At 52.4% G+C, this 22,196-nt stretch overlaps 2 protein-coding genes across 5 annotated transcripts; both read left to right on the forward strand.

The window, feature by feature from the left end:
- Positions 1-497: 497 nt before the first annotated feature.
- ARL2 (ADP ribosylation factor like GTPase 2) lies at positions 498-6,628 on the forward strand. Of its 3 annotated transcripts, XR_009347562.1 has the most exons (6): positions 1,577-1,621; positions 3,316-3,518; positions 3,621-3,783; positions 5,260-5,340; positions 5,821-5,974; positions 6,175-6,329. XR_009347562.1 is itself a non-coding variant. In XM_059146731.1 (5 exons), the coding sequence occupies exons 1-5, from the start codon at positions 593-595 to the stop codon at positions 6,307-6,309; spliced, it is 555 nt and encodes a 184-aa protein (XP_059002714.1). In that variant the 5' UTR covers positions 498-592; the 3' UTR covers positions 6,310-6,628. The 3 variants fall into 3 exon arrangements, 2 of the variants coding, with proteins under 2 accessions (XP_059002714.1, XP_059002705.1); XM_059146731.1 differs by lacking the exons at positions 1,577-1,621; positions 5,821-5,974 and adding an exon at positions 498-657 and having other exon boundaries at positions 3,408-3,518; positions 6,175-6,628; XM_059146722.1 differs by lacking the exon at positions 5,821-5,974 and having other exon boundaries at positions 6,175-6,628.
- Positions 6,629-9,088: 2,460 nt separating this feature from the next.
- On the forward strand, positions 9,089-21,960 carry SNX15 (sorting nexin 15). 2 transcript variants are annotated; one of them, XM_059146765.1, is made up of 9 exons: positions 9,158-9,296; positions 12,682-12,751; positions 15,364-15,399; positions 15,653-15,773; positions 16,938-17,053; positions 17,172-17,319; positions 17,633-17,776; positions 20,842-21,093; positions 21,387-21,960. In XM_059146765.1, the coding sequence occupies exons 2-9, from the start codon at positions 12,704-12,706 to the stop codon at positions 21,491-21,493; spliced, it is 972 nt and encodes a 323-aa protein (XP_059002748.1). In that variant the 5' UTR covers positions 9,158-9,296; positions 12,682-12,703; the 3' UTR covers positions 21,494-21,960. The 2 variants fall into 2 exon arrangements, with proteins under 2 accessions (XP_059002740.1, XP_059002748.1); XM_059146757.1 differs by lacking the exon at positions 12,682-12,751 and having other exon boundaries at positions 9,089-9,296.
- The last annotated feature ends 236 nt before the right edge of the window (positions 21,961-22,196 follow it).

The raw sequence follows: 22,196 nt of genomic DNA on the forward strand, positions 1-22,196 counted from the left end.
GTACCTTGCAATTGGGACACCCCCAAAATGCCCCCGCACATTTCGAAACGACCCCTAGGGGGCATTTTCGCCCGCGATGTAGAATCCTCCGCCCACTCTCGACAAACCCAGGAGACGGAAGAAGGGGGAAGCCCGCTAACTGGCAAGTGGAGGATGATGCCGAGGTCCAAGACGGGCAAGATCTGGACCTTGTTTCCGGGGAACGCGGCCAATAACGAGCTTGTCAACCTCCCTGGGGCTCTGAATTCCGACTCCTGGGTCACATCTCCTACTTCCTATGCAGCCAAGATACAACCCGGGTTTCCGTTCCCAGCCGAGCCTGGGTTTCTGGGGAGGAAGGATTGGCAGGGCCCTTGTACCCCAAGCCCTCGGGAAGCGAAGGGTTAACGCGGGCGGCCCAGCAGAAGCCCCCAGCGCCGCTAGAGGGACCAGCACTGCCCGGCGCCTTCGCGGTCACGTGGGAGCGAGGGCGGGACCAAACGAGAGGCCGACCAATAGACTGCGCTGTCGGTGGGCGTGATAGCCAATAGGAGCAGAGAGAGGAGTCCCGGGACTAGGAAGAAACGGCGGCCGGGAGGGGGCTACAGGGACCATGGGGCTCCTGACCATTCTGAAGAAGATGAAGCAGAAAGAGCGGGAGCTGCGACTGCTCATGCTGTATCCTCCCGGACGCCGGAGCCGCGAGGGTAGCGGGGTGGGGGAAGCCTCGCCGGGCGGGCGGGGCCAGGCGCCCCCTACCGGGCGCGGGGGGCGCGGCCGGCGCGCACCAACTGCCCATTGTGCGTCACGCACGTGGGCCCTACCAATCGCCCCGGCGGGGGGCCGGGAGGAGGCCGTACCACCGGCTCGGGGCGGGGGGGCTCCTTTCCCAAGGCCAAAGGTGAGGGCCTAAAGGCGCAGCGGCCGGGCCACATGTCCTTATGTAGGGGGGGAGGGGGGCTCGGAGGCGTCTCGGATGCCACCACCCGTTGGTCTGGCTCGAGCGTGAGGCCCCTGTCCCCCCTGGCTCTGACCTTCCTCCCCCCACGTCCGAGGGTGCCAGGCCCCGGCCCCGCCCTCAAGGTCGGAATCCCGGGGGTGTGCGGGCCCCGCCCTGCGCTCCTAGCGAGGTGGGTGTAGACCGCGAGGTTTGTTTTTTCCGTGTGGGCAGTATTTCGTCTTTGTGACCGCACGGCCGGTCAGTAACCACTCGCATCACTACCCCGACGTTTGTAGGCCCGAGGGCCCCGCCGACCTTCTGAGTCCGGTTAGCGGGCGCCTGCACTCGCGCCCTCTCCTCCGTTCCAGGCCCCGTTGCGAATCTGAAATCCCAGAGCTGGGCGGGTCTTACCCGGAGCTCCCCAATCCCGGCAGAGAAGATACTGAAGTGCGCAGATAACTTTATAATATTCACATCGTGTTTGTTATAAAGAGCTCAGAGAAAGGCACAGAGAATTCACTCATCCGATTATATTTATTGAGTGCCTACCCTGTGCTAGGCACTGTCGTAGGGCCTGGGGTAAAACAGCAAAACAAATCCTTAACGGCAGGGATGGTCTGTAATGCTGTGGGGAGAAAGATGTTGACAAAGCAAATAGGTAAAATGTCTAAGATGCGTGGAGACGAATGCAGTTTAAACAAGGTCAGCGAAGGCCACAGTGAGAAAATGACAGTAAAGACAGATGAGGGATGAACCATGTAGCTATCTGGGGAAATTTGTTTAAGCAAAAGGAACAACAAATGGAAGGTCTGGAAGGAGGCGCTCAGCTGGTGTGTCGAGGAGGGCCTGGTGGCTGGAGAGAGTGTACAAGGAGATTAGGACAGAGGGGACAGAAGAGCCACTTCGTGTAAGGCCTTTTGGTTCTTGGCTTTTCCTTTAAATGAGAAGTGCCGGGGGAGTGTGATCTGAGCTAAAGTGTGAGCTTGCTGCACCACAGGCGCTGTAGCATGATGGCTTGGACCAATGGAATCTGTGAAGAGATGGGTGTTGGGGGACATTTTGACCGGAGGCCCTGCAGGCATTGCTACTGGATTGGACTCGGGTGTAAGCAGGGAGTGAAGTCAAGTCCGACTTCTAGGTTTCTGGCCTGAGCAGTTCAGAGAATGAAGAACCACTCGCTGAGATGGGGAAGGGATAGGGAGCAGGTTCAGAAAGATGGGAACTCGGGGTGTGGCACTCCCGTGTAAGTGTCAGATGGGCAGCTGGATAGAGGGACTGAGTCCAGGGGAGGAGCTGGGTGGGATGTGTACATTTGGAAGCCATGAGCATAAAGATGGTATTTGAAGTCATGATCCTGGGTGAGAGCACTAAGGGATGAATGTGGACAGAGGAGCACTGAGGCATGCCTGGATTATAGGCTGGGGCAGTGGGAACCAGGCAAGGGAATGGAGGTGGGAGATGGGGAGGAGGAGGGGGGCTGGGGACTGCCCAGCCGGAGAACAATGTGAGGTCTTCAGGGACTTTGGCCAGAGCAGTTTCAGGGAAGCAGTGGGAGCAAAAGTCTCACGGGTTCAAGAAAGAGCAGGGGGACAGAAATGGGAGAGGGAGAGTATGGACAGCATTTGGGGGGAGATTTGCTATAAAGGGAAAGAAATCAAGGAATAAGTAGAGGGAAGAGGGATCAAGAGCGGGTGTGGGGAGAGACTCCAGCTTGTCAGCTGATGGGAATGGTCCGGTGGAGGAAGGCGGTTCGGGGGGGCCGAAGGCTGAAGGCTGGGCCTCCAGACAGCTTTTCGCACCGTCATTCTACTGGTTTGAGTCCCCTGGGCCCCCTCTTGGGTGCCAGCCCTCTTAAGTGTTGGAAGGATGGGATGGGGGGGTGGGGCTCCACTAGCTGCTGAACTCACCCATTCGTTTGCACACTCAACTTAGCAGCAAAGGGTTTGGAACAGTCTAGAAACAGGTGCAGGTGACTACCTTCAGATACTTGCTCGTGCCGTTCTCTCTGTATGGAAGGCTCTTCCCTAGTCCTCTGGAAAGCTGGCTCCTTGCAGTTTGGGCCTCAGGTCTAGAGGGGCCCCAGCTAAAGAAGGCTCCTGCGGTGGCCCTCTCTGAAAACTCCTTAGTTGTATTTCTTATGCTCCCCACGAGCTGACGGTGCCTCGTTTCTCATTTGTTTGCCCTCTGTCGACTGTCTCCATACTGGAGTAGGAGCTGCCCAGGGTGGGGACTTTGGCTCTGGGGTACCCCCAGCACCGGAATAGGGCCCGGCACATAGTAAGCATTCATTAAATACTGTGGAGTAGCCTGAGCAGCCTTTGGTTAGGCGGAGGTGAGAAAGTCTTAAATGCTCCAACCTTTCCCACTTATCCTGGGCCAATTAATGTGTGTGTCAGGCATGGGCTCAACTAATATGCTACGTGGTGGGAAGCAACATCTCCCCTAAAACAAGGGCCTGGGGACTTCTCCTTAACCTGCCGTGCCCCAGTGGCCTGGACAATGCTGGCAAAACAACCATCCTCAAGAAGTTCAATGGGGAAGACATTGACACCATCTCCCCGACGCTGGGCTTCAACATCAAGACCTTGGAACACCGAGGGTGAGCGGGGACCCTGCGGAGGGCTGGCCCTGGAGTGGGGCAGGGAGCATGGTTGAGGGGCCTGGCTGAGCCTTGCGCCACCACCCCCCCCTTCCTGCCCAGGTTCAAGCTGAACATCTGGGACGTGGGTGGCCAGAAGTCCCTGCGGTCCTACTGGAGGAACTACTTCGAGAGCACGGATGGCCTCATCTGGGTGGTGGACAGCGCTGACCGCCAACGCATGCAGGACTGCCGGCGGGAGCTCCAGAGCCTGTTGGTGGAGGAGGTGGGCGGGGCACCTGCCAAGCCTGGGAAGCCAGGCTTCCAGTACCATCCAGCCCCCAAGACTCGGTGCCCAGGCGTGGATGCGCGAACCCCTTCCTCAGCGGATTCCCTGAGGGACCCATGACCCCAGAGGAACACCTAGGGCGGGGTCTCTTTCTTCTCAGATCACCCTTTAGGAGACAGAGACCACCTGTATGCTTGGTCCCAGGAAGCCCCAAAGTGCTGTGGGCAGGACGTGCTATGAACTGAGACCTGGGGTTCATGTCCCTTTGATGTCACTGCCCTGAGTTCAGGTTCTCCACCTGAATGGGGCTTTAAGGAGGATGACTCGAGGCCAGTGTGTGAAGCTTTGAGAGGCAGTGGAGCCTGGCTCAGGAGTTGGACTCTTTGCTGTGTGACCACAGGCAAGACACTTAGCCTCTCTGAACCTTCATGTCCTCATTTCTGAGATGGGCATTTGAATTAGGGGGATCATATAACTCATTATATAGCCCCATACACTTTTCTTTAAATAAAATTTTAGGTTTACAGAAAAGTTGCAAGGAGTTTGAAGAGATACCCTATCTGCTGTTCACCCTGCTTCCCCTAGTGGTAATCTTGCACATAACAACCTGCATTTGTCAAAACAAAGAAATTAACATTGGCAAGTTAGTCTTGACTGTAGATTCTACTTAGATTTCACCAGTTTTTCTATTAAGCCCCTTTTTTCTGCCCCAGTACTTGATCCAGGTTACTGCACTGGCATTTAGTTGAAAACCAAGAGACTTTTAAGAATGAAAGAGGGACTTGTTCCTAATTATACAGGGACAACAGACATAAACAGGACCATTCTGGGCATACAGGGGCGCGGTCACCTGGTCTAGCACTAGCCACCTCCGGGGGGTGTCAGGCAGGTCCAGTGAGATCGTGGCTGTACGTGCTCAGCCCTGGCCTGGCACCTCGAGGCCTTTTATCATGCCCAGATTCACCTACCTACCTGGAGGGACTCCCAGTCAGAAACACACGTGGAAGGAACTGGAAGCAGAGGCAGAGAGAGAGGCCCAGCAGGGTAGTGAACAGTGGAAGTGCTACATGACCTTGGAAGACAGAAAGGTCACTCCCAGCAGACCCCGTGGCCTTGGGATGATTGCATTATTTGGCCAGCTCAGGTCATCACAGAGCAATCTAGAACAAAAGGCTCATTATCTTGTCCATCACCCCCTTCCCATTTATGGAGGAAGAAACTGAGGCATGGAGGAGAGAAGTGTCTGCTGGGCCCCCACCTAGGGCTCCTTCCTTCCCTGCCCCCTCCCCACACATGGCTGGACTCACAAGGCACGTCCACATTCATTACCCTGTTTGGGCCTCTCCAACCACCCTGAGGCATTACCCTAATTTTCCAGGTTGCTCTCTGACCCCGTCTGCTCTGGGTGATCAGAGGAGGGGGGGCTGCCCTCTGAGTCCCTACTCCCCACCCTCCCCATTTCTCTCCCCTCAGCGCCTGGCTGGAGCCACCCTCCTCATCTTTGCCAACAAGCAGGACCTGCCTGGAGCACTGTCCTCTAACGCCATCCGTGAGGTGAGTGTGGGCCTTGGCATAGGCGCATGGAGGAAAAGGGGCCTACATTTCTTGGTTAACTTATTTAAAAAGCATGTGTTAGCTCCTCTTCTGGGGCAGGATGTATGCAGGACACTAGAGATGGAGCGATTAACAAGAGTGAGCTGTTACGCCCCAGGCTGGGGGAAGGCAGACATGCAAACCTTACCCTAAAGGGTAACAGCAGCTGGCCCAGTGGTGAATCCTCATTCTGTGCCAGATCTTGGCGTGGACGAACCCCTTCAGTCCTCACCCCCGGCTCGTGCAGGAGGAGCCATTACAATCCTTCTGCAGAGGGCGAAGCAGGTTTAGAGAAGCGAGGTCATGCAGAGCCAGGGTTTCCGTGCTGGCCCTTGGGACCCCAGATTGTATCCTGCCTCCTACTGTAGAACGTGAGCACCAGCATGAGAAAGAGTGGGGTTAGAATCTCGGTTCTGTCTCTTACGAGCTGTGTGACCTTAGGCAGGTTGCTTGACCTCTCTGAGGTGTTCTCCTCCATGAAATGGCCAGCAATCCCTGTGGCTCCTTGGGACTTGGAAGGAATGGATGGGAGGACGTTTGTGTGGCACAGAGCACAAGGCCTGGATCCTAGCAGGTGCTCCTGGAGCCGCAGCAGGTGCTGTGCTGTTACTGAGGGGTAGTGCTGGTCTGGGGGTGTACACAGGGCCCAGGGGCCAGGGGGGTACTTCTGAGAGCCTTTGAGGGAGGCCCGGATTTCTCCTGGGCCAGGAGAGGGGAAGGGGCTGTGGGTGGCAGGGCCTGTGGTCACCGGGGGTCCCTCCCTGCTCTCTCCCTCCCCGACCCCCGCCTCTCCAGGCCCTGGAACTGGACTCCATCCACAGCCACCATTGGTGCATCCGGGGCTGTAGTGCCGTCACCGGCGAGAACCTCCTGCTCGGTGTTGACTGGCTCCTGGATGACATTTCCAGCCGCATATTCACAGCTGACTGAACCCCTCCGGATGCCCCCCACCTCACAATCCGGCCCTCCCCCACCCCCACCCCAGCCCTCCTCAGGCGCCATCCGTGGGGGTATGGGAGTCAGCCAGCCTGACCAATGCCCTGACCCCCACCCTGTAACCTGCTGCTGCTGCTAATGCCGCCCACTGCTGCTCTGTGGCCCCAGGCTGTCACCCTGCCTCCCAACCCACCACGGGCAGCTGCCACACTGAAGGGACAGGGCTGGGGCCGGGAGGGGGCTGCCTCTGCTGCTACCAAGGCTTGGGCCTCACCCTTAACTCCGCTGTGAGAATAAACCGTTCCTTGCCCCAGTTCCTCGTGGAGTCATTTGTTGCTTCCACAGCTCTGCAAGACCCCCAGGAGCCCACAGAGTAGCAGGGCACCGAAAGGAACAGGTCGTTCCAGTCAAAGGGTTCACTACTGCAGTGTCAGAGGGACACATGAAGAATTAGAGGAGCACAGGCTGGGGGCCGAAACTAATTCCATTTGGAAGAGTCCAGGCAGGCTTCCTGGAGGAAGTGACATTAACGTTGGGCATGAAGGCCAAGTAGAAGTTCTCTATGTAGAGGAAGGGGAAGGGGCAGTTTACTGTAACAGTGAATAAGGAAAAGGGACACAGCCCCCCATCAGGGCTCAGCTGAATGGAATACGGGCTGAATTTCAGCTCCCAACTCCCCACCACAGCCAGGAACCCAGAGGCAGCAGACTGCCTATACAGCTCTGCAGGCAGGTCTGGGTCAAGCACGTGACCGAGAAATGAAGCTCAAGGACTCTTGGAAGTGGGGAGGGGAGAGGACTCCAGTGTAAGAGGACAAGGTCAAACAGAGCTTGCTAAGCAAACAGAGCAGGGAAGGGTCTTCTGAAGACTAAGGCGCTCTCCGGAGCAGGGCTGCCCCACAGATGTCCGGACAGGTGGCTGTTTTCACAGGGCCCCCTGCCCTGGTCCTACCGGTGGCCGCTAACTCCACTGGGTTCTGTTCGAAGCTCTTCCCGGTATCATCACATTGAAGAACAGCCCTCAGCAGTACAGACTCTCCGGATCCCGTCTATAGGGCAACTGAGCCTCCAGGAGGGAGATAATGTGACTTGCTCAAAGCCACCCAGCGAGGAGGTGGGGGAGCTGGGATATGGACCCAGCACATTTAACAACTACACCATACTATTCCAGGTTTTTGTTTCTGCTCAAAGCTTAGTAAGCAGCATCCTTGGTTTAAAGCATGAATTCTGCATGGTTGGAGACAAGGAAATAACAAGGTTATACTCATTACCAAGGCCTGTGGAGGGGGGTGGGTGTCTGAGCCGTGGCAGCAAGTCTGCATCCTGTGGTCAGGCCCTCAAGGGTGGGGATGTGGGGAGCTAGGCTGGCAGCTGTGCCTTTGCAGCTTTCCTCTCTCCTGCCCAGGGAGAAAGCTCTTTTGTTTGCTTTTTCTGGTGATGGAAATGGTGGAGTTGGAGTCTGAAGGCGGGGTGGGGGGGGTAGTGGGATTGGGGGGGACTGATCTAAATAGGAATGGGCTTGGAGGAGACAGAGCAAAAAAAGAGAAAAAGATGAGAATTGGGGAATTGGGAAATGCAATGCAGGGCCAGGAAGGGGAGAGAATAATGGGCAAGAAAGAGATTTGGGGCCAGTCCTGCTGGGAGAGCTTGAGAGAACAGAAGTGATGCTAAAAGGGGTTTCTAGAGGTGTGTGTTGTTCAAGGGGACACCACCCCATCTAAGCCTCCTCCCAAACAGCTCCTGGATAATCTACCCCATGTCCGAGTTTCCACGAGTCTCATTTGGGAGTTGGCTTTGTCTCTTTCTGGAAACTAGCCATACAGTGTCCCCTCTAAGAGTGGCCGTGAGCCTTAAATGCTTCACCCACACACTACCACTTTGAACCTTCACAACCTGGCTGTCCTGGTATTGGTCAGGGTCCCCAGCGACCTGCCCCAGACATGGATCACAACTGCCTTCCCCAGAAAGGATGGTTCCTGGAGGGATACTAAGAACTCACAGCATCCTGACGGCAGACTCCAGATGTCCAACATCAGGTTCAGAAAGCAGAGGGCCCAGAGGCTCAATCTGCACATGAGGAACACAGTGGTCCCTTGGCCCTGGTGTTGTGCCCTCTATCCCTCACTCAAGAAACTCAAGATTCAGACTTCAGAAGAGAGCTGCCCCACACAAGACCTAGGGCAAGGACCTGGCACCTTTGGATTCTGGGGTAGGAAGCTGAAGGGCTACCTAGACAGAACCACCTCCAAACAAAGATACGGTTCTAATGGAGAGGTGGCAGTGAACGCTGGACAGACCAAGAAGGGGGAAAAAAAGTCATCCTCTGAAGTAGATTCTATTATAATATCTCCTATCATAAACACTATAAACATTCTAGAGATAAGAAACTTGGGCTCCAGTAGGTAAGAAGTGTGACTTCGGAAACTGTGAAACCATTCTGCTGCTCTGGAGGTCAATTTTGCCCCCTCTACCCTTGCAGAAAACATGAACTAGCGAATCCTATGGAAGGAGACAGGGAAATGATTGGCTACACCTGGCACGCACTGGACACGATAAAACTTCGGTAGGTAGCCAAAAGAAGGGAACCGGGTAGGCTTGGGCTGACTTAAACGTTGTTCGGAGCGGAGTGATCCAACCTTCCCAAGTCCTTAACTCTCAAATCACCTAGTTTACGCTTTACCAGCCACCGAGAACTTTTTAGACGCTCCCTGGATGCACACCGCGGCCGAGAACTGCGCCGTCACTTGCGACCTGCTCCCTGGGACCGAGGAAGGCGGGCGCAGGCCCCGGAGCGGCGGCGGCTGGCGTAGACTGACCCGGAGGGGCGGGGGCGGCGTGGAGGAGGCAGAGGCCGGCGGTCAGCTCCACTCTCGCTCGGCTGCCATGTCCCGCCAGGCGAAGGACGACTTCCTGCGGCACTACACAGTCTCCGACCCCCGGACCCACCCCAAGGGCTACACCGAGTATAAAGTGACCGCGCAGGTGAGGTGGGGCCCGGAGGGGACCTTTACCCTTTTAACAAGGTGGGGGGCAGTGTTTTACTTTAAGGCAAGTCACTCCTGGACGCTCCCTTTCTAGATGGCAGAAATGCATTTCCCCTTTAAGAGGAGGCTGCGGTAGGAGCCTGCGTTTACTTCTTTAACGGGGTGTGGGGGGGTGCGGCTCTGGGAGGGCGCTGTCCTTTTAAAAGGGCGTGGACAGCAGCTCTTGGAGTGGGAGGGGTGGGTTCCCACGCCCGACGAGTGGTGTCTGCTCACCAGACTGTGAATTTCTTTAAATTAACGCCAAAACTCTGGCTCCGCCCAAATCTTCGTTATTTCTCCAGTCTCTTGGAGTAAGTTGTGTTAACTGGTTTGTTTGATATTTACATAAAAACCCCTTTGAAAAGAGTTTAATTAAAAAACAAAACAAAACAACAACAACAAAAAAAACAACCTATCTATGCCTAAAAATTCGTACAGCTCCGGAGAAATTTTCAAGTCTCTATCTTCACGGTCACAGCAGGAAGTCAATAAAGACTAAACTTGATTACGAAGCAGTAACAACGTTATAAGCAGATTTTATAGATACAGGGAGGAAACTATGAGGAATTTTAAAAAAGGAACGGTATAAAATTTATCTGCAGAATGATACCCGAGAACTGGTGGGGGGGGGGAAGACTTTTCACTGTAAATTGTTTCGTACCTTTCAAAGTTTAAACTAGGCAACTATTAAACTGATGCATTAGTAACTATTAAAGGGAAGTGAAAACACAAAGCGATTTAAGTACAGAATCTTAGATGTTTAAAACAGCTTCCAAAGCGATTTAAGTACAGAATCTTAGATGTTTAAAACAGCTTTCCCCATATTTTTTATGTCTCTCTTGCCTCTGCAAACACACACACACACACACACAGTCCTAGGAAGATCGGACTGGGGGTGGGAAAGGTGCGGCAAGGGACTTAAACCTTTTCCTATAAATCTTTCTGTTGGTTTTTAAGCAAGTAACATGCATTACATCGGTATGTTTTTATGACTTTGAAAGAGAAATAGTTTTCCCTCTTTTACTATCCCTGTTCGTCTGCCATTTTGGTGAGAACCAATGCTGCTAATTCCTTGTTTATCCTTGCACAGCAACCCTACATTTAAAAGCAGATATGAGTATCCAGTTTATCATTTACGCACAGCTCCGCAAGTCACATGCCGGTATTCCTCAGTGTTTTGTTGTTTCCCCTTGTAAAATTTTTAAAACGGAGACATAAGCTGTATACATAATGTGCATAAACCCTAAGTGTACAGCTCAGTAATTTTCTCATACCTATAGATCCGCGTAGGCAGTGCTCATATCAGGATACAAACATTTCCCTCACCCCAGAGACTTTCTTTGTATCTTTCCGTCTATAGTTCTTCTCCCACAGAGGTAACCACTGTCCTGGCTTCTTTCACTATAAGAGTAGTTTTGTTGGTTCTTGAACCTCAACCGAATAAAATCAGCAAGTATTTGTATTTGGCATTTTTCACTCTCTATATAATGTTTTTGGAATTCATCCATGTTGTTGCATGTGTAATTTTTTTTGCCATGTGATAGTAGTCCTTTCTAGAAATATACCACCATTTCTTTATTCGTTCTCCTTTTGATGGACATTTGAGTTGTGTCTAAAAAATTTTTTAGTTGTTATGAGTAGAGTTGTGGGAATATTCATGTACAAGTCTTTTTAGGGACCTGTGCACCCATTTTTCCTTGGTGTGTACCTAGGAGTGGAATTGCTCAGTCATTTGATAGCTACGTATGTAGTTGCCCTAGAAATTACCAGTTTCCCATGTGCCCTTTGCTGTTCATCCTAGCTGAAACTGACACAATATTTAAAAGAGTGTTTAAGTAGCTCTGTGGGTGGAAGTTGGCCAGATTAGTGGCTGATACTCAGAGCCTGATAAGAACTTGTTTCTTGTCTTAGTTTTTGTTTTTTGGCCTTTACCCCTATGCTAAATGTACCCAAAGGGACAGAACTTTCCAACAAAAATGGATCAGTCTTTTCATATCTTTTAATTCCCTGAAGAATTAAAAGCAGCTGTCCCTGTTTTACACCTTGAGTCTTTACAGAACCGCAGGTGAGGCTCCGGAAAATTCAAAGCCAATTTTTTTTTTTTTTTTTTTTTTTTTTTTTTTACTGATCCCTAAACCTCCCCTGTTATCTCCAAAGGCTCCTCCTTGTGCCTCTGAGATGTTAAGTGTGCTACAATCTTCTCCAGGAGCTTTTATCTAGGTCATCTCTTTAAAGTACCAGCTTCTGGGGTGCCTGGCTGGCTCTGTTGGAGTGTGTGACTCTTTTTTAAAAAGATCTTATTTATTTATTTGACAGAGAGAAGGCACAAACGGGGAGTGGGAAGCAGAGGAAGGAGAAGCAGGCTTCCTACAGAGGAGGGAGAACCTGGTGGGGCTCAATCCCAGGACCCCAGGATCATGACCTGAGCCAAGGCAGTCGCTAAACCAACTGAGCCACCCAGGCGCCCTAGAGCATGCAACTCTTGATTTCAGGGTTGTGAGTTCAGGCCCCACGTTGGATGTAGAGATTGCTTTAAAATCATTAAAAAATGAAGGAAGGGAAGGGAGTGGAGGAGAAGGAAGGGAAGGAAGGAAGGAATTTACCAGTTTTCCAAAGTGGTACAGTACTTAAAGTATCGTTTTATACTCCCATTTCTCACGAATACTTCAGCATCTTCAGTTCTAGGCATTTTAGGTGGGTGGGTATGTGATACCTCATTAGGGTATAATTTGCATTTCTCTGATGACTAATGATATTGAGCATATTCTCATCGTTTTTTCTTTTAAGATTTTATTTATTTATTTATTTGAGAGAGTGTGAAAGTGAGAGAGATCACAGAGGGGGAGAGGGAGAAGCAGGCTTCCTGCTGAGCAAGGAGCTCAAATCAGGGCTCAGTCCCAGGACCCTGGGATCATGACCTGAGCCAAAGGCAGATGCTTAACTGACTGAGCCACCCAGGCGCCCCCATATTTTCGTTATCTTACTGCCCATTCAAACACCTTCTTTTGTGGGAGGTTCCTGCTCAAATATTTTGCCCAGTTTTTTTTTTTTTTTTTTAAGATTTTACTTATTTATTTGACAGACAGAGATCACAAGTAGGCAGAGAAGCAGGCAGAGAGAGAGAGGAGGAAGCAGGCTCCCTGAACCCTGGGATCATGACCTGAGCCGAAGGCAGAGGCTTTAACCCACTGAGCCACCCAGGCACCCCATATTTTGCCCAGTTTTGAAAGTCGAGTTGTTTGTCTTTAGTACTGATCTCTGGTTCTTTCTATATTCTAGATCTGACTCCTTTGTCAGGCATATATATTCCTGAGCAGTTTTTAAATCTAGTTTCTTTTACCCAGGATATTTCAGGCTGACTCGGGCATGAAAAGCAAAGGCCAGGGTTTTGATCCTAGCAGTCCCTCATACTTGGTATGTGATTTTTTTTCTTTCTAATTTTTATTTTCAACTGAGGTACAGTTGACATAGAATATTACAATATTATGTTAGTCTCAGGTGCACAACATAGTGATTCGACATTTATCGTCATTAGGAATTGCTCACCATGGTAAGTGTAGTTCACCATCAGTTGCCACACAAAGTTATTGCAGTATTATAAACTGTGTTCCCTGTGTTGTACTTTTCATCCCGATGACTTATTTATTGTCGAACTGGAAGTCTGTACCTCTTATCTGCTTCATCTATGTCACTGATTCCCTCCATCCGCATCCCCTCTGGCAACCACCAGTTCCTTGTCTGTATTTATGAGTCTGTTCCTGGTTTTGTTTATTTTGTTTTGTTTTTTAGATTCCACGTATCCGTGAAATCCCGTAGTGTTTGTCTTTCTGGGTCTGACGTATTTCACGTAGTGTAGTATCTTCTCAGTCCATCCATGTTGGCACAAATGATAAGATTTTATTCTTTTTTATGGCTAAGTAATACTCCATTGTCTGTATCTACAACATTTTCTTTATCCATTCACCTATGGGTGGACACTTAGAGCGCTTCCATATCTTGGCTATTATAAATAATGCTGCAATAAACATAAGGGTGCATATATCTTTTCCAATTAGTGATTTCGTATTCTTTGGGTAAATACCCAGAAGTGGGATTACCAGCTCCAGTGGTATTTCTATTTTTTTTTTAATTTTATTTATTTATTTGACAGAGAGAAATCACAAGTAGATGGAGAGGCAGGCAGAGAGACAGAGAGAGAGAGGGAAGCAGGCTCCCTGCTGAGCAGAGAGCCCGATGCGGGACTCGATCCCAGGACCCTGAGATCATGACCTGAGCCGAAGGCAGCAGCTTAACCCACTGAGCCACCCAGGCGCCCGGTATTTCTATTTTTAATTTTTTGGGAAACTCCATACTGTTTTCCACAGTGGTGCACTGATTTACATCCCCACAGACAGTGCTTCAAAGTTTTTTTCTCTACATTTTCACCAACAGTTGTTATTTCTTACCTTTTTGTTCTGACTGGCATGAGGTGGTATCTCATTGTGACTTTGATTTGCATTTCCTTGGTGGTGAGTGATATGGATATCTTTTCATCTGTTTGTTGCTTATCTGTATATCTTCTTTGGAGAAACATCTATTCAGGTCCTCTGCCTCCCCCCCCCCTTTTTTTTTAAAGATTTATTTATTTGGCAGACAGAGATCACAAGTAGGCAGAGAGGCAGGCAGAGAGAGAGGAGGAAGCAAGCTCCCCGCTGAGCAGAGAGCCCCATGCAGGGCTCGATCCCAGGACCCTGAAATCATGACCCAAGCTGAAGGCAGCGGCTTTAACCCACTGAGCCACCCAGGCGCCCCTCTGCCCCCCCCTTTTTGGGATTGATTTAGTTACCTTTACTCGTGTCCTTCCTCTCTCTCTTCTTTACTTCCTTCCTTCCTTGACCCAGTGAGGGATACAGAAAGAGTGGGAGAGAGAGAGAATCTTTAAGTAGGCTCCACACCCAGCACGGAGCCCTACATGAGACTCGATCTTACGACCCTGAGATCATGACCTAAGCCACCAGTCTCCTCTCTCTGCCCATTTTTAAATTGGATTGTTTTGGGTTTTTTGGTATTGAGTAGGAGTTCTTTATATATTTTGGATATCAGCTCATTATCAGATAGGTCATTTGCAAAATGTGCTGTGTAATCTTGCACTGGTAAATGGGCATGTTAATCCTATCTGCTGCCTCGGGATCTAGGATAATTAAAGGGGATTCTGGAAAACTATCAAATAGTCCACACTGTAGTGTTATTTTCTTTCTTTTTTTTTAAGATTTTATTTTTTATTTGAGAGACAGAGATCACAGGCAGGCAGAGAGAGAGAGGGAACCAAGCTCCCCGCTGAGCAGAGAGCCTGATGCAGGGCTAGATCCCAGGACCCTGGGATCATGACCTGAGCAAAAGGCAGAGGCTTTAACCCACTGAGCCACCCAGGCGCCCTTGGAGTGGTATTTTCTAATTATTATGAATATACCATAGTGAGTACAGAGTCTTCTCTCCAGCTCAGACCCCATTCTTCTCTTCCGGGGGTCGCAACCCAGTGATGCTGTCTTCTGCATTCAGGAGTGTTTGCCCACAGAGACTTCCTCACTTAAGGAAGGAGTGGCTCCTGGGACAGAAGCTCACTTTTTAGAGAACTGGAGGGTCTCTAATTTCAGAAGGAGATGCAGGGACTTGGGCCTTCAAAGGAAGGGCGATAGTGCTCGCTTCGGCAGCACACACAGAAGACGGGAACGATGCAGAGGTCAGCGTGGCCCCTTGTGCCAGGATGACATGCAGATTCGTGAAGGAACGGAGATGAAAGTTGGGCTGAGGACCAAGGGGTCTGGATGGGATCCTTCCATCTGGCAGATGAAGAAACTAGCACGTGATAGAAAAACTGCTTCAGGTGACACAAAGCCTTGAAGCCAGGACCCCTTGATACCAGTGGCCAACAGCCAAAGGCCACGATGAGGGCTGGGAGGTACCTGGGGCGTCGCTGGATTTTACTGGGAGATGGGGTGTCAGATGTCAGCCTCTGGTCTCATCTGCTTCTTGCCTTTCTTCCTCAGTTCATCTCAAAGAAGGATCCAGAGGATGTCAAAGAGGTGAGGCTCCTGGGAGGAAGGGGAACCATTCCCCAGGTCCAGATGCAGGAGCAGCAAAGGAACAGCTGGTAACTCCTCAGCCCTGGGAGGAACTGGCCCTCTGCCCCAAGCCACACACGCACGCACACAGGCACACAGGCACGCACTCACACACGCACACAGGCACGCATGTGCTGTTCCAGGCTGGGAATGGGGAAAGCCTCTTTCATCCGCCACCATTGCCAGCCTAGGTCAAGTCTTGCATCGTTGGCAGGTGGTGGTCTGGAAGCGGTACAGTGACTTCCGCAAGCTGCACGGGGACCTGGCCTACACCCACCGCAACCTCTTCCGCCGCCTGGAGGAGTTCCCGGCCTTCCCCCGCGCCCAAGTGTTTGGTGAGTGTTGATCTACGCATTCAGGCCAGAGATGGAGGAAGAGGTGGGCAGAGGGGACCCCTGCTGGTGCAGGGAGCCTGATGGGGGCCCAAAACCCCCAGCAGAAGCACTTCTTGGGGGGGGGCCTTAGAGACAGCCTCATTTCACACCTGGGGAAACTGAGGCAGGCTCAGAGCAGCCGAGCCTTCAGTGTGTGTGGAGCCCTTCAGCAGTCCATCTTCCTTAGCCCCATTTCCAGGACAAGGAAGCTGAGGCTCAGGGTCCTAAAGGGGCTTGGCCTGTCAGTGGCAGAACCAGAATTCCTCCCCAGGAGCTGGTCTCACCTCTAGACCCACACTGTCCAGAAGCAGCAGCTGTGAGCCAGATGTGGGGAGTCTGAGCCGAGGCTTGCCGTATGGGTCGAATGCCCACTGAAATGGACTGTAAACTGTGGCAATAATTTATTTATCGATCACACGTGCAAATGAGACTATTTCAGATATACCAGGTTAAGTGGAATGTATTACTAAAGTTGAGTTAACCTGTTTCTTTTTAACGTGGCTAAGAGAAAATTAGTAATTGCACATGCCACTCGTGACGTATTACTGGTGGACAGGAGTGAGCTGCTGTTTGGATCTCTAGACTCGCGGGAGATTCTCTTTCACAGCAAGGTGAAGGGTTGCTGCCGGAGGGTGGTGCCAGGCTGTGGGCACCGTAGCCGGCTGCTAGGTCCGAGGTAGCTAATTCCGCAGCATACCTAGAACAGAGCAGGGAGACTAGGAAAAAGCAGCTGCTAGCTGTGTGACCTTAGGCAAGTCACTTCTCCTCCCTGAGTCTTAACCTTCCTCTCTGTTGCATCAGAGCCATCCGAAATTATTTTGTTTCTTGTGGGTTGCCCGCCTCCCCCTGTCTGGGATGTGATCCTGTGACAGCGGACTCCGTGCCCTCCTCCCATTCACCTGCTGAACCTTGCACCGTAGTAGGTGCTTGATAAACATCTGGTACACAGAGGACGAGGGAGCTTGGTCCCTGCCCCCTTGGGGGAGCCCCAGAAGGTTGCTCCCCCAGGAGCAAGGAGAATGGGTGGGAGAGCCATTGGCTGCTGGGATCCTCCGAGGCAGAAGAAGGAAAGCGACCCCCGTGGACCACTGCTTCTCTCCCCATTTCTCCTCCTGGGCGCTGCAGGCCGGTTCGAGGCCTCAGTGATTGAAGAGCGGCGGAAGGGGGCCGAGGACTTGCTTCGCTTCACTGTGCACATCCCTGCGCTCAACAACAGCCCGCAGCTCCAGGCCTTCTTCCGGGTATGTGTTGCTGCCTGTCCCTCCTCCCCAGCGCCTGGGAGAGCTCCCTGCCCCCTGGGCTGCACCCTGAGGCCACCCCCCCATCCCCGCTGCCCGTCCCTGTCTTTCTCTCCTGCAGGGTGGGGAGGTGACCCAGCCCTCCGACATGTCCAGAGACCTCCACATCCTGCCGCCCCCTCTGATCCCCACGCCGCCCCCTGAGGAGCCCTGGTTGCCCCAGCCGCTCCCTGCAGAGAGGAGAGGCCTGGAGGAACTGGAGGTGCCAGGTACATCTCTGTGTCGGGGTGGGAGCCAGGGCTGGAGGGTGTTGGGGAGGACACACTCCCTCCTTGGTGAGCTTAGAAAAAATTCTGGGGTCTGTCCCAGCTTCTCTGCTGCTAACGTGCTGAGAAGCTCTAGCCAGGCCATTTTCCTTCTCTTGGCTCTAGTTTCTTCATCTGTAAAAGCGGTACAACCCATATGAAGAGTGGGCTTGTCGATGCCCTTGGGCGCCACAAGGCGTTAGTGAGAGGGTAATTGTATTTGAAAGCTGGGAATGTCAAGGACGGGCATGAATGTCCCCAATGATTGGTTCCACAGCGGATCCCCCACCGTCCAGCCCTGCCCAGGAGGCCCTGGATCTCCTCTTTAACTGCGGGAGCACCGAGGAGGCGTCCAGTTCCCCTGCCCGAGGCCCCCTCACAGAGGCCGAGCTCGCCCTCTTCGACCCCTTCTCCAGGGAAGGTAACAAGCTGGGACAAGCCGAGGGGGGCTGCGGTAGGGGCAAGGAGAGGGGGGCAGAGCCGCTGACCAACATGCGTAGCACCTGTAAATCCTAGAAACACGCACCCCCATGCGGGCAGTGGGCAGCCTCAGTGAGCAGTGGAAGCAGGCACCCTGCTGCCAGGGCCCATGAGTTAGATGCCCCTGGACAGTGAGCAACCACAGGGGAAAGGGAGGTCTGCTCAGGGAGAGCTGGCTCTTCTAAGAAAGCTTTGGAACAGTCAGGGGTCACACTGTCTTGGTAGTATTTGAGTTCCTTCCGTTGGAAGCCCAAGGTCGGGGTGTCCTGGCCGGTTGGGGGGTCTCACACCGAAGATCCGGAAGGCAGGACAGGCTTCTGGTCAGGGGGGTGAGGCTCGGACTCAGAGAACAGCACAGGATGCCCTCTTGCAGGAGGCGTAGGCATGGCGGGGGCACCCCAGACCTGCCGTGGAAGGAGAAGCCTCCCCACTTCCCGTGGAGGTCTGGGTCCTGGAGCTGAGAGTCCCCGGCTCCGAGACCCTGGACCTTTTCATTCTCAAAGTCTCCGACTCTGTGCGGTTCCTCCAGCTGGGGTGTGGAAGCGGCTCTTCTGCTTCGGGATCATTGTGAAAGGGTTTCAGTTTGGAATCCTGCCGTATTCTGAAGCCTGCTTTGTTGGTTTTTCTTCTTTGGCCTTTGGTGACCTGGGCAGACTGTCAGCTTTGTGATCGGTTTCAGGCATCTGGGTTCGCTCCCCGCCCCGGCTCCGATCCACATGGGGACCTCAGTCTTCCGCCCGGTTATTCAGCTCCATACCGCCGCCCCACTCACCTGGGAGGGGTGTCCTTTTACTCCTCTCGTTCTGCCTCCTCCTGTTCCAGGGGCTCCTTCAGCCCCTCCATAGCTGGGATAGGAGAGAAGGGGTTGGGGGGAAGGAGGGATTGGTGTCGCTGGGGCCTTGCCTCCCTGCCCCAGTTGAACCCCCACGGGTGCCCGGTGGCCAGATGCTCTGACTGGAACTGTCAAGACTCCTGTCAGTAACTCCCATCAGACATTCCCTTGCCCCATAAGAAAACTCCCGAACTCTGGAATGCCAGGGTTGCTCAGTTGATTAAGCATCAGGGTCCTGGAATCGAGTCTCGGTAGGGCTCCTTTCTCAGTGGGGAACCTACTTCTCCCTCTTCCTCTGCCTACCGCTCCCCCTGCTTTTGCTCGCTCTCTCTCTCTCTCACAAATCAATAAAATCTTGGGGCGCCTGGGTGGCTCAGTGGGTTAAGCCGCTGCCTTCGGCTCCGGTCGTGATCCCAGGGTCCTGGGATGGAGTCCCGTGTCGGGCTCTCTGCTCAGCGGGGAGCCTGCTTCCTCCTCTCTCTCTCTCTCTGCCTGCCTCTCTGCTTACTTGTGATCTCTCTGTCAAATTTTTTTAAAAGATTTTGTTTATTTATTTGTCAGAGATCACAAGCAGGCAGAGGCAGGCAGAGAGAGGGGAGGGGAAGCAGACTCTCTGCTGAGCAGAGAGCCCGACAACGCGGGGCTCGAACCCAGGACCCTGGGATCATGACCCGAGCTGAAAGCAGAGGCTTTAACCCACTGAGCCACCCAGACACCCCAATAAAACCTTTAAAAAGAAGAGAAAACTTGGGGCGCCTGGGTGGCTCAGTGGGTTAAAGCCTCTGCCTTCGGTTCAGGTCATGATCTCAGGGTTCTCGAATCAAGCCCCGCATCAGGCTCTCTGCTCGGAAGGGAGCCTGCTCCCCGCCCTGCCCCACCTCCCCCAACCCCTGCCTGCTGCTTGTGATCTCTCTCTCTCTGTCAAATAAATAAATAAAATCCTAAAGAAGAAAAAAAAAAAAAAGGAAAGAAAATTTTAACTCCCCAACTCCTGCCCCGCGAAAGCCTGGAAGTACCGTTCCCTCAGATGGTGCGTTGCCTCCTTGTCCCGCTGTTGTGGGCACCTCTAGCCAGTCCCTCACCATCAGAATCGTCCAAGCAAGGAGCTGGCACTTGTCTCTCTCTTCAGCACGTGCATCATCAGACTCTTGAACTCACGTTAGGGCATCCCCGGAACTTCTCTGCCTTCTGCTCCATGAGCAGCATAGGGAGGCCTGTATGTACAGCTGGGAAGTGAGAGGTCATCTTCACTTCCTTCAGGAGGTCCTCCAGTCTCCTCCTGGGGTCACTGGGTTGGAGCTAAAAGAAATGTCCGCCCCTCCCCCTCCAGGCCAGTGGTGCGCCCTGGTGCTTCTGTTTCTGGCACCTTCCCTCTAAAGGCCTTTTCACCAAAGATGGGCCATATCACTAGCCTTACCTTTTGTTTCTTTTTTTTAAAGAAACTTTTTTTTTTTAAAGATTTTATTTATCTAACAGACAGAGGTCACAAGTAGGCAGAGAGGCAGGCAGAGAGAAAGGAGGAAGCAGGCTCCATGCTGAGCAGAGATCCCAATGAGGGCCTCGATCTCAGGACCCTGAACTGAAGGCAGAGACTTTAACCCACTGAGCCACCCAGGCACCCCTAGCCTTCTCTTGTATAAGCTGCAGAGGGGATGTTTGGCCTCCTTTTTGCCAGTCCTGGGGTCTATAAGGAGCCCTCTCTGGAATTGGAGGATACCCACCACCCACTGTCTTCCTGTTTGGGTCCTCAGCTAAAGTTGTAAGATGTGAGATTCTCTGCATCTGTTACTCTGACATTCCAGGGTTTGGAGCATTTCTGCCCTGGTCTGGCGTCCTTCAGTTAAACTTTGTGGTGGGAATTCTTAGATTTGTAGATCAACTGTAGTCAGGAGGGAAGTAGGTCCAGTGACCCAGACCCCGCAAACTAATGTTAATACAGACCTAAAGAAAGAATTAGGAAGGTAATATTGTCTTTACAAAAGCATAGGAACTCCACCAATTAAATCGATCGTGGCAAGTCTATTATATATGAATGGCTTTTGACTTCCTTGGGCAATGCTTCCCTCCACCTGCGGCAGGTTGGTACCCTGATGGGCAAGAGAGGTCTGGGGAGGGGCTTCAGGCCCTGGGAAATGGAGGGCAGCCTGGCCTGAGCCCTTCATATCTGATTGTAGAAGGTGCAGGCCCCAGTCCAACCCACATGGGTGAGCTGGCAGCGATGGAGGCAGAGACTGAAAGGCTGGACCAGGAACCCTGGGAGCCTGGAGGGCAGGAAGAGGACGAGGAAGGCCGGCCAGCCCCTGCCTACCTGAGCCAAGCCACAGAGCTCATCACCCAGGCTCTGCGGGATGAGAAGGCAGGTGCCTACGCTGCAGCTCTGCAGGGCTACCGGGACGGCGTGCACATCCTGCTGCAGGGTGTTCCTGGTGAGTACGACTGGAAGGTGGAAGGTCAGGCCTGGAGTCTTGGGTGAGAAGGGAACGGAAAGTGAGAGACAAACCAGTCAAGGATCAGAATTGCCACCACTGACCAACTGCATAACCTCTGACAGTTTCTTTACCTCTTGTGGCCTCAGTTTTCTTATTTGTAAAATGGGGCAAATAGATGGGGTTTCCAGGGAGGTGGGGAAAGACACATGTTGATGCTCTGTGAGCCATTAAGGGGCTTGGCCAAGGGTTTTGAACCCAGGGATCTCAGCCGAGCCATTCTCTCTCCACAGGTGACCCATCACCTGCCCGCCGGGAGGGTGTGAAGAAGAAGGCAGCTGAGTACTTGAAGAGAGCAGAAGAAATCTTGAACATGCACCTGTCCCAGCTCCCCTCCTGAGGAGGAGTGAACCCCAGCCCAGGACTCTAGCTCCAGCACTGCCAGCCACCACTCCCTTTCACACTCCCTGGGGCCTGGCCCAGGGTCCTGGTCTTGTAACTCTAGGGGTCATTTCTGTATGTAACTGGACCAACAGTGAGACAAATACGAATTCAGAGCTCCTTGACCGAACTGCCACTTTGGAATCAGGACAAAACACTTCTGATCCCACCTGTGTATCTTGTGGGGGCCGCACCCCTGGTCCTGAGCTAGACGTTCACCCATCTAGAACAGGGTTCTGCTGACCATGGCCTGCAGCTGCATCCTGCCCAAGGCCTTTTTTTTTTTTTTTTTTTGGTAAGGCTCATGAGCTGGAATGGTTTTTACATTTTTTAACAGTTGAAAAAAAAAATCAAAAGCATAGTATTCTGTGACAGATGGAAATTAATGAAATTTAAGTATTGAAAATAAAATTCTGTTGGAACACAGATTCGTTCACTTGATACTGTCTGTGGCTGCTTTCCCGCTGCACCAGCAGAGGTGAATAGTTGCCGAGTTGCCCAGTTGCGACCTGCCAATCCCAAAGCATTTACTATCTGGGCCTTTGCAGGAAAAGTCTGCTGACCCCTGATCTAGAAAATGGGGAGAACAGTCTCCAGGGAAACGAGTAGAAAATGACAGTGAGGCCCATTGAGCCAGGTTACTGGGTGAAGGGGATGACGAA

Source organism: Mustela lutreola, chromosome 1, assembly GCF_030435805.1.
Source record: "Mustela lutreola isolate mMusLut2 chromosome 1, mMusLut2.pri, whole genome shotgun sequence".
NCBI lineage: Eukaryota > Metazoa > Chordata > Mammalia > Carnivora > Mustelidae > Mustela > Mustela lutreola.

What these genes read in the sequence shown, in the direction of transcription:
- ARL2 (XM_059146722.1), top strand. Translation starts at nt 1,583, where the DNA reads ATGTCTAAGATGCGTGGAGACGAATGCAGTTTAAACAAG. An exon ending in AAGACCTTGGAACACCGAGG is followed by an intron (nt 3,519 to 3,620) that starts GTGAGCGGGGAC and finishes CTTCCTGCCCAG; the next exon opens with GTTCAAGCTGAACATCTGGG. An exon ending in CCTCTAACGCCATCCGTGAG is followed by an intron (nt 5,341 to 6,174) that starts GTGAGTGTGGGC and finishes CCGCCTCTCCAG; the next exon opens with GCCCTGGAACTGGACTCCAT.
- SNX15 (XM_059146757.1), top strand. Translation starts at nt 9,198, where the DNA reads ATGTCCCGCCAGGCGAAGGACGACTTCCTGCGGCACTACACAGTCTCC. An exon ending in CCCCCGCGCCCAAGTGTTTG is followed by an intron (nt 15,774 to 16,937) that starts GTGAGTGTTGAT and finishes TGGGCGCTGCAG; the next exon opens with GCCGGTTCGAGGCCTCAGTG. An exon ending in GGAGGAACTGGAGGTGCCAG is followed by an intron (nt 17,320 to 17,632) that starts GTACATCTCTGT and finishes TTGGTTCCACAG; the next exon opens with CGGATCCCCCACCGTCCAGC.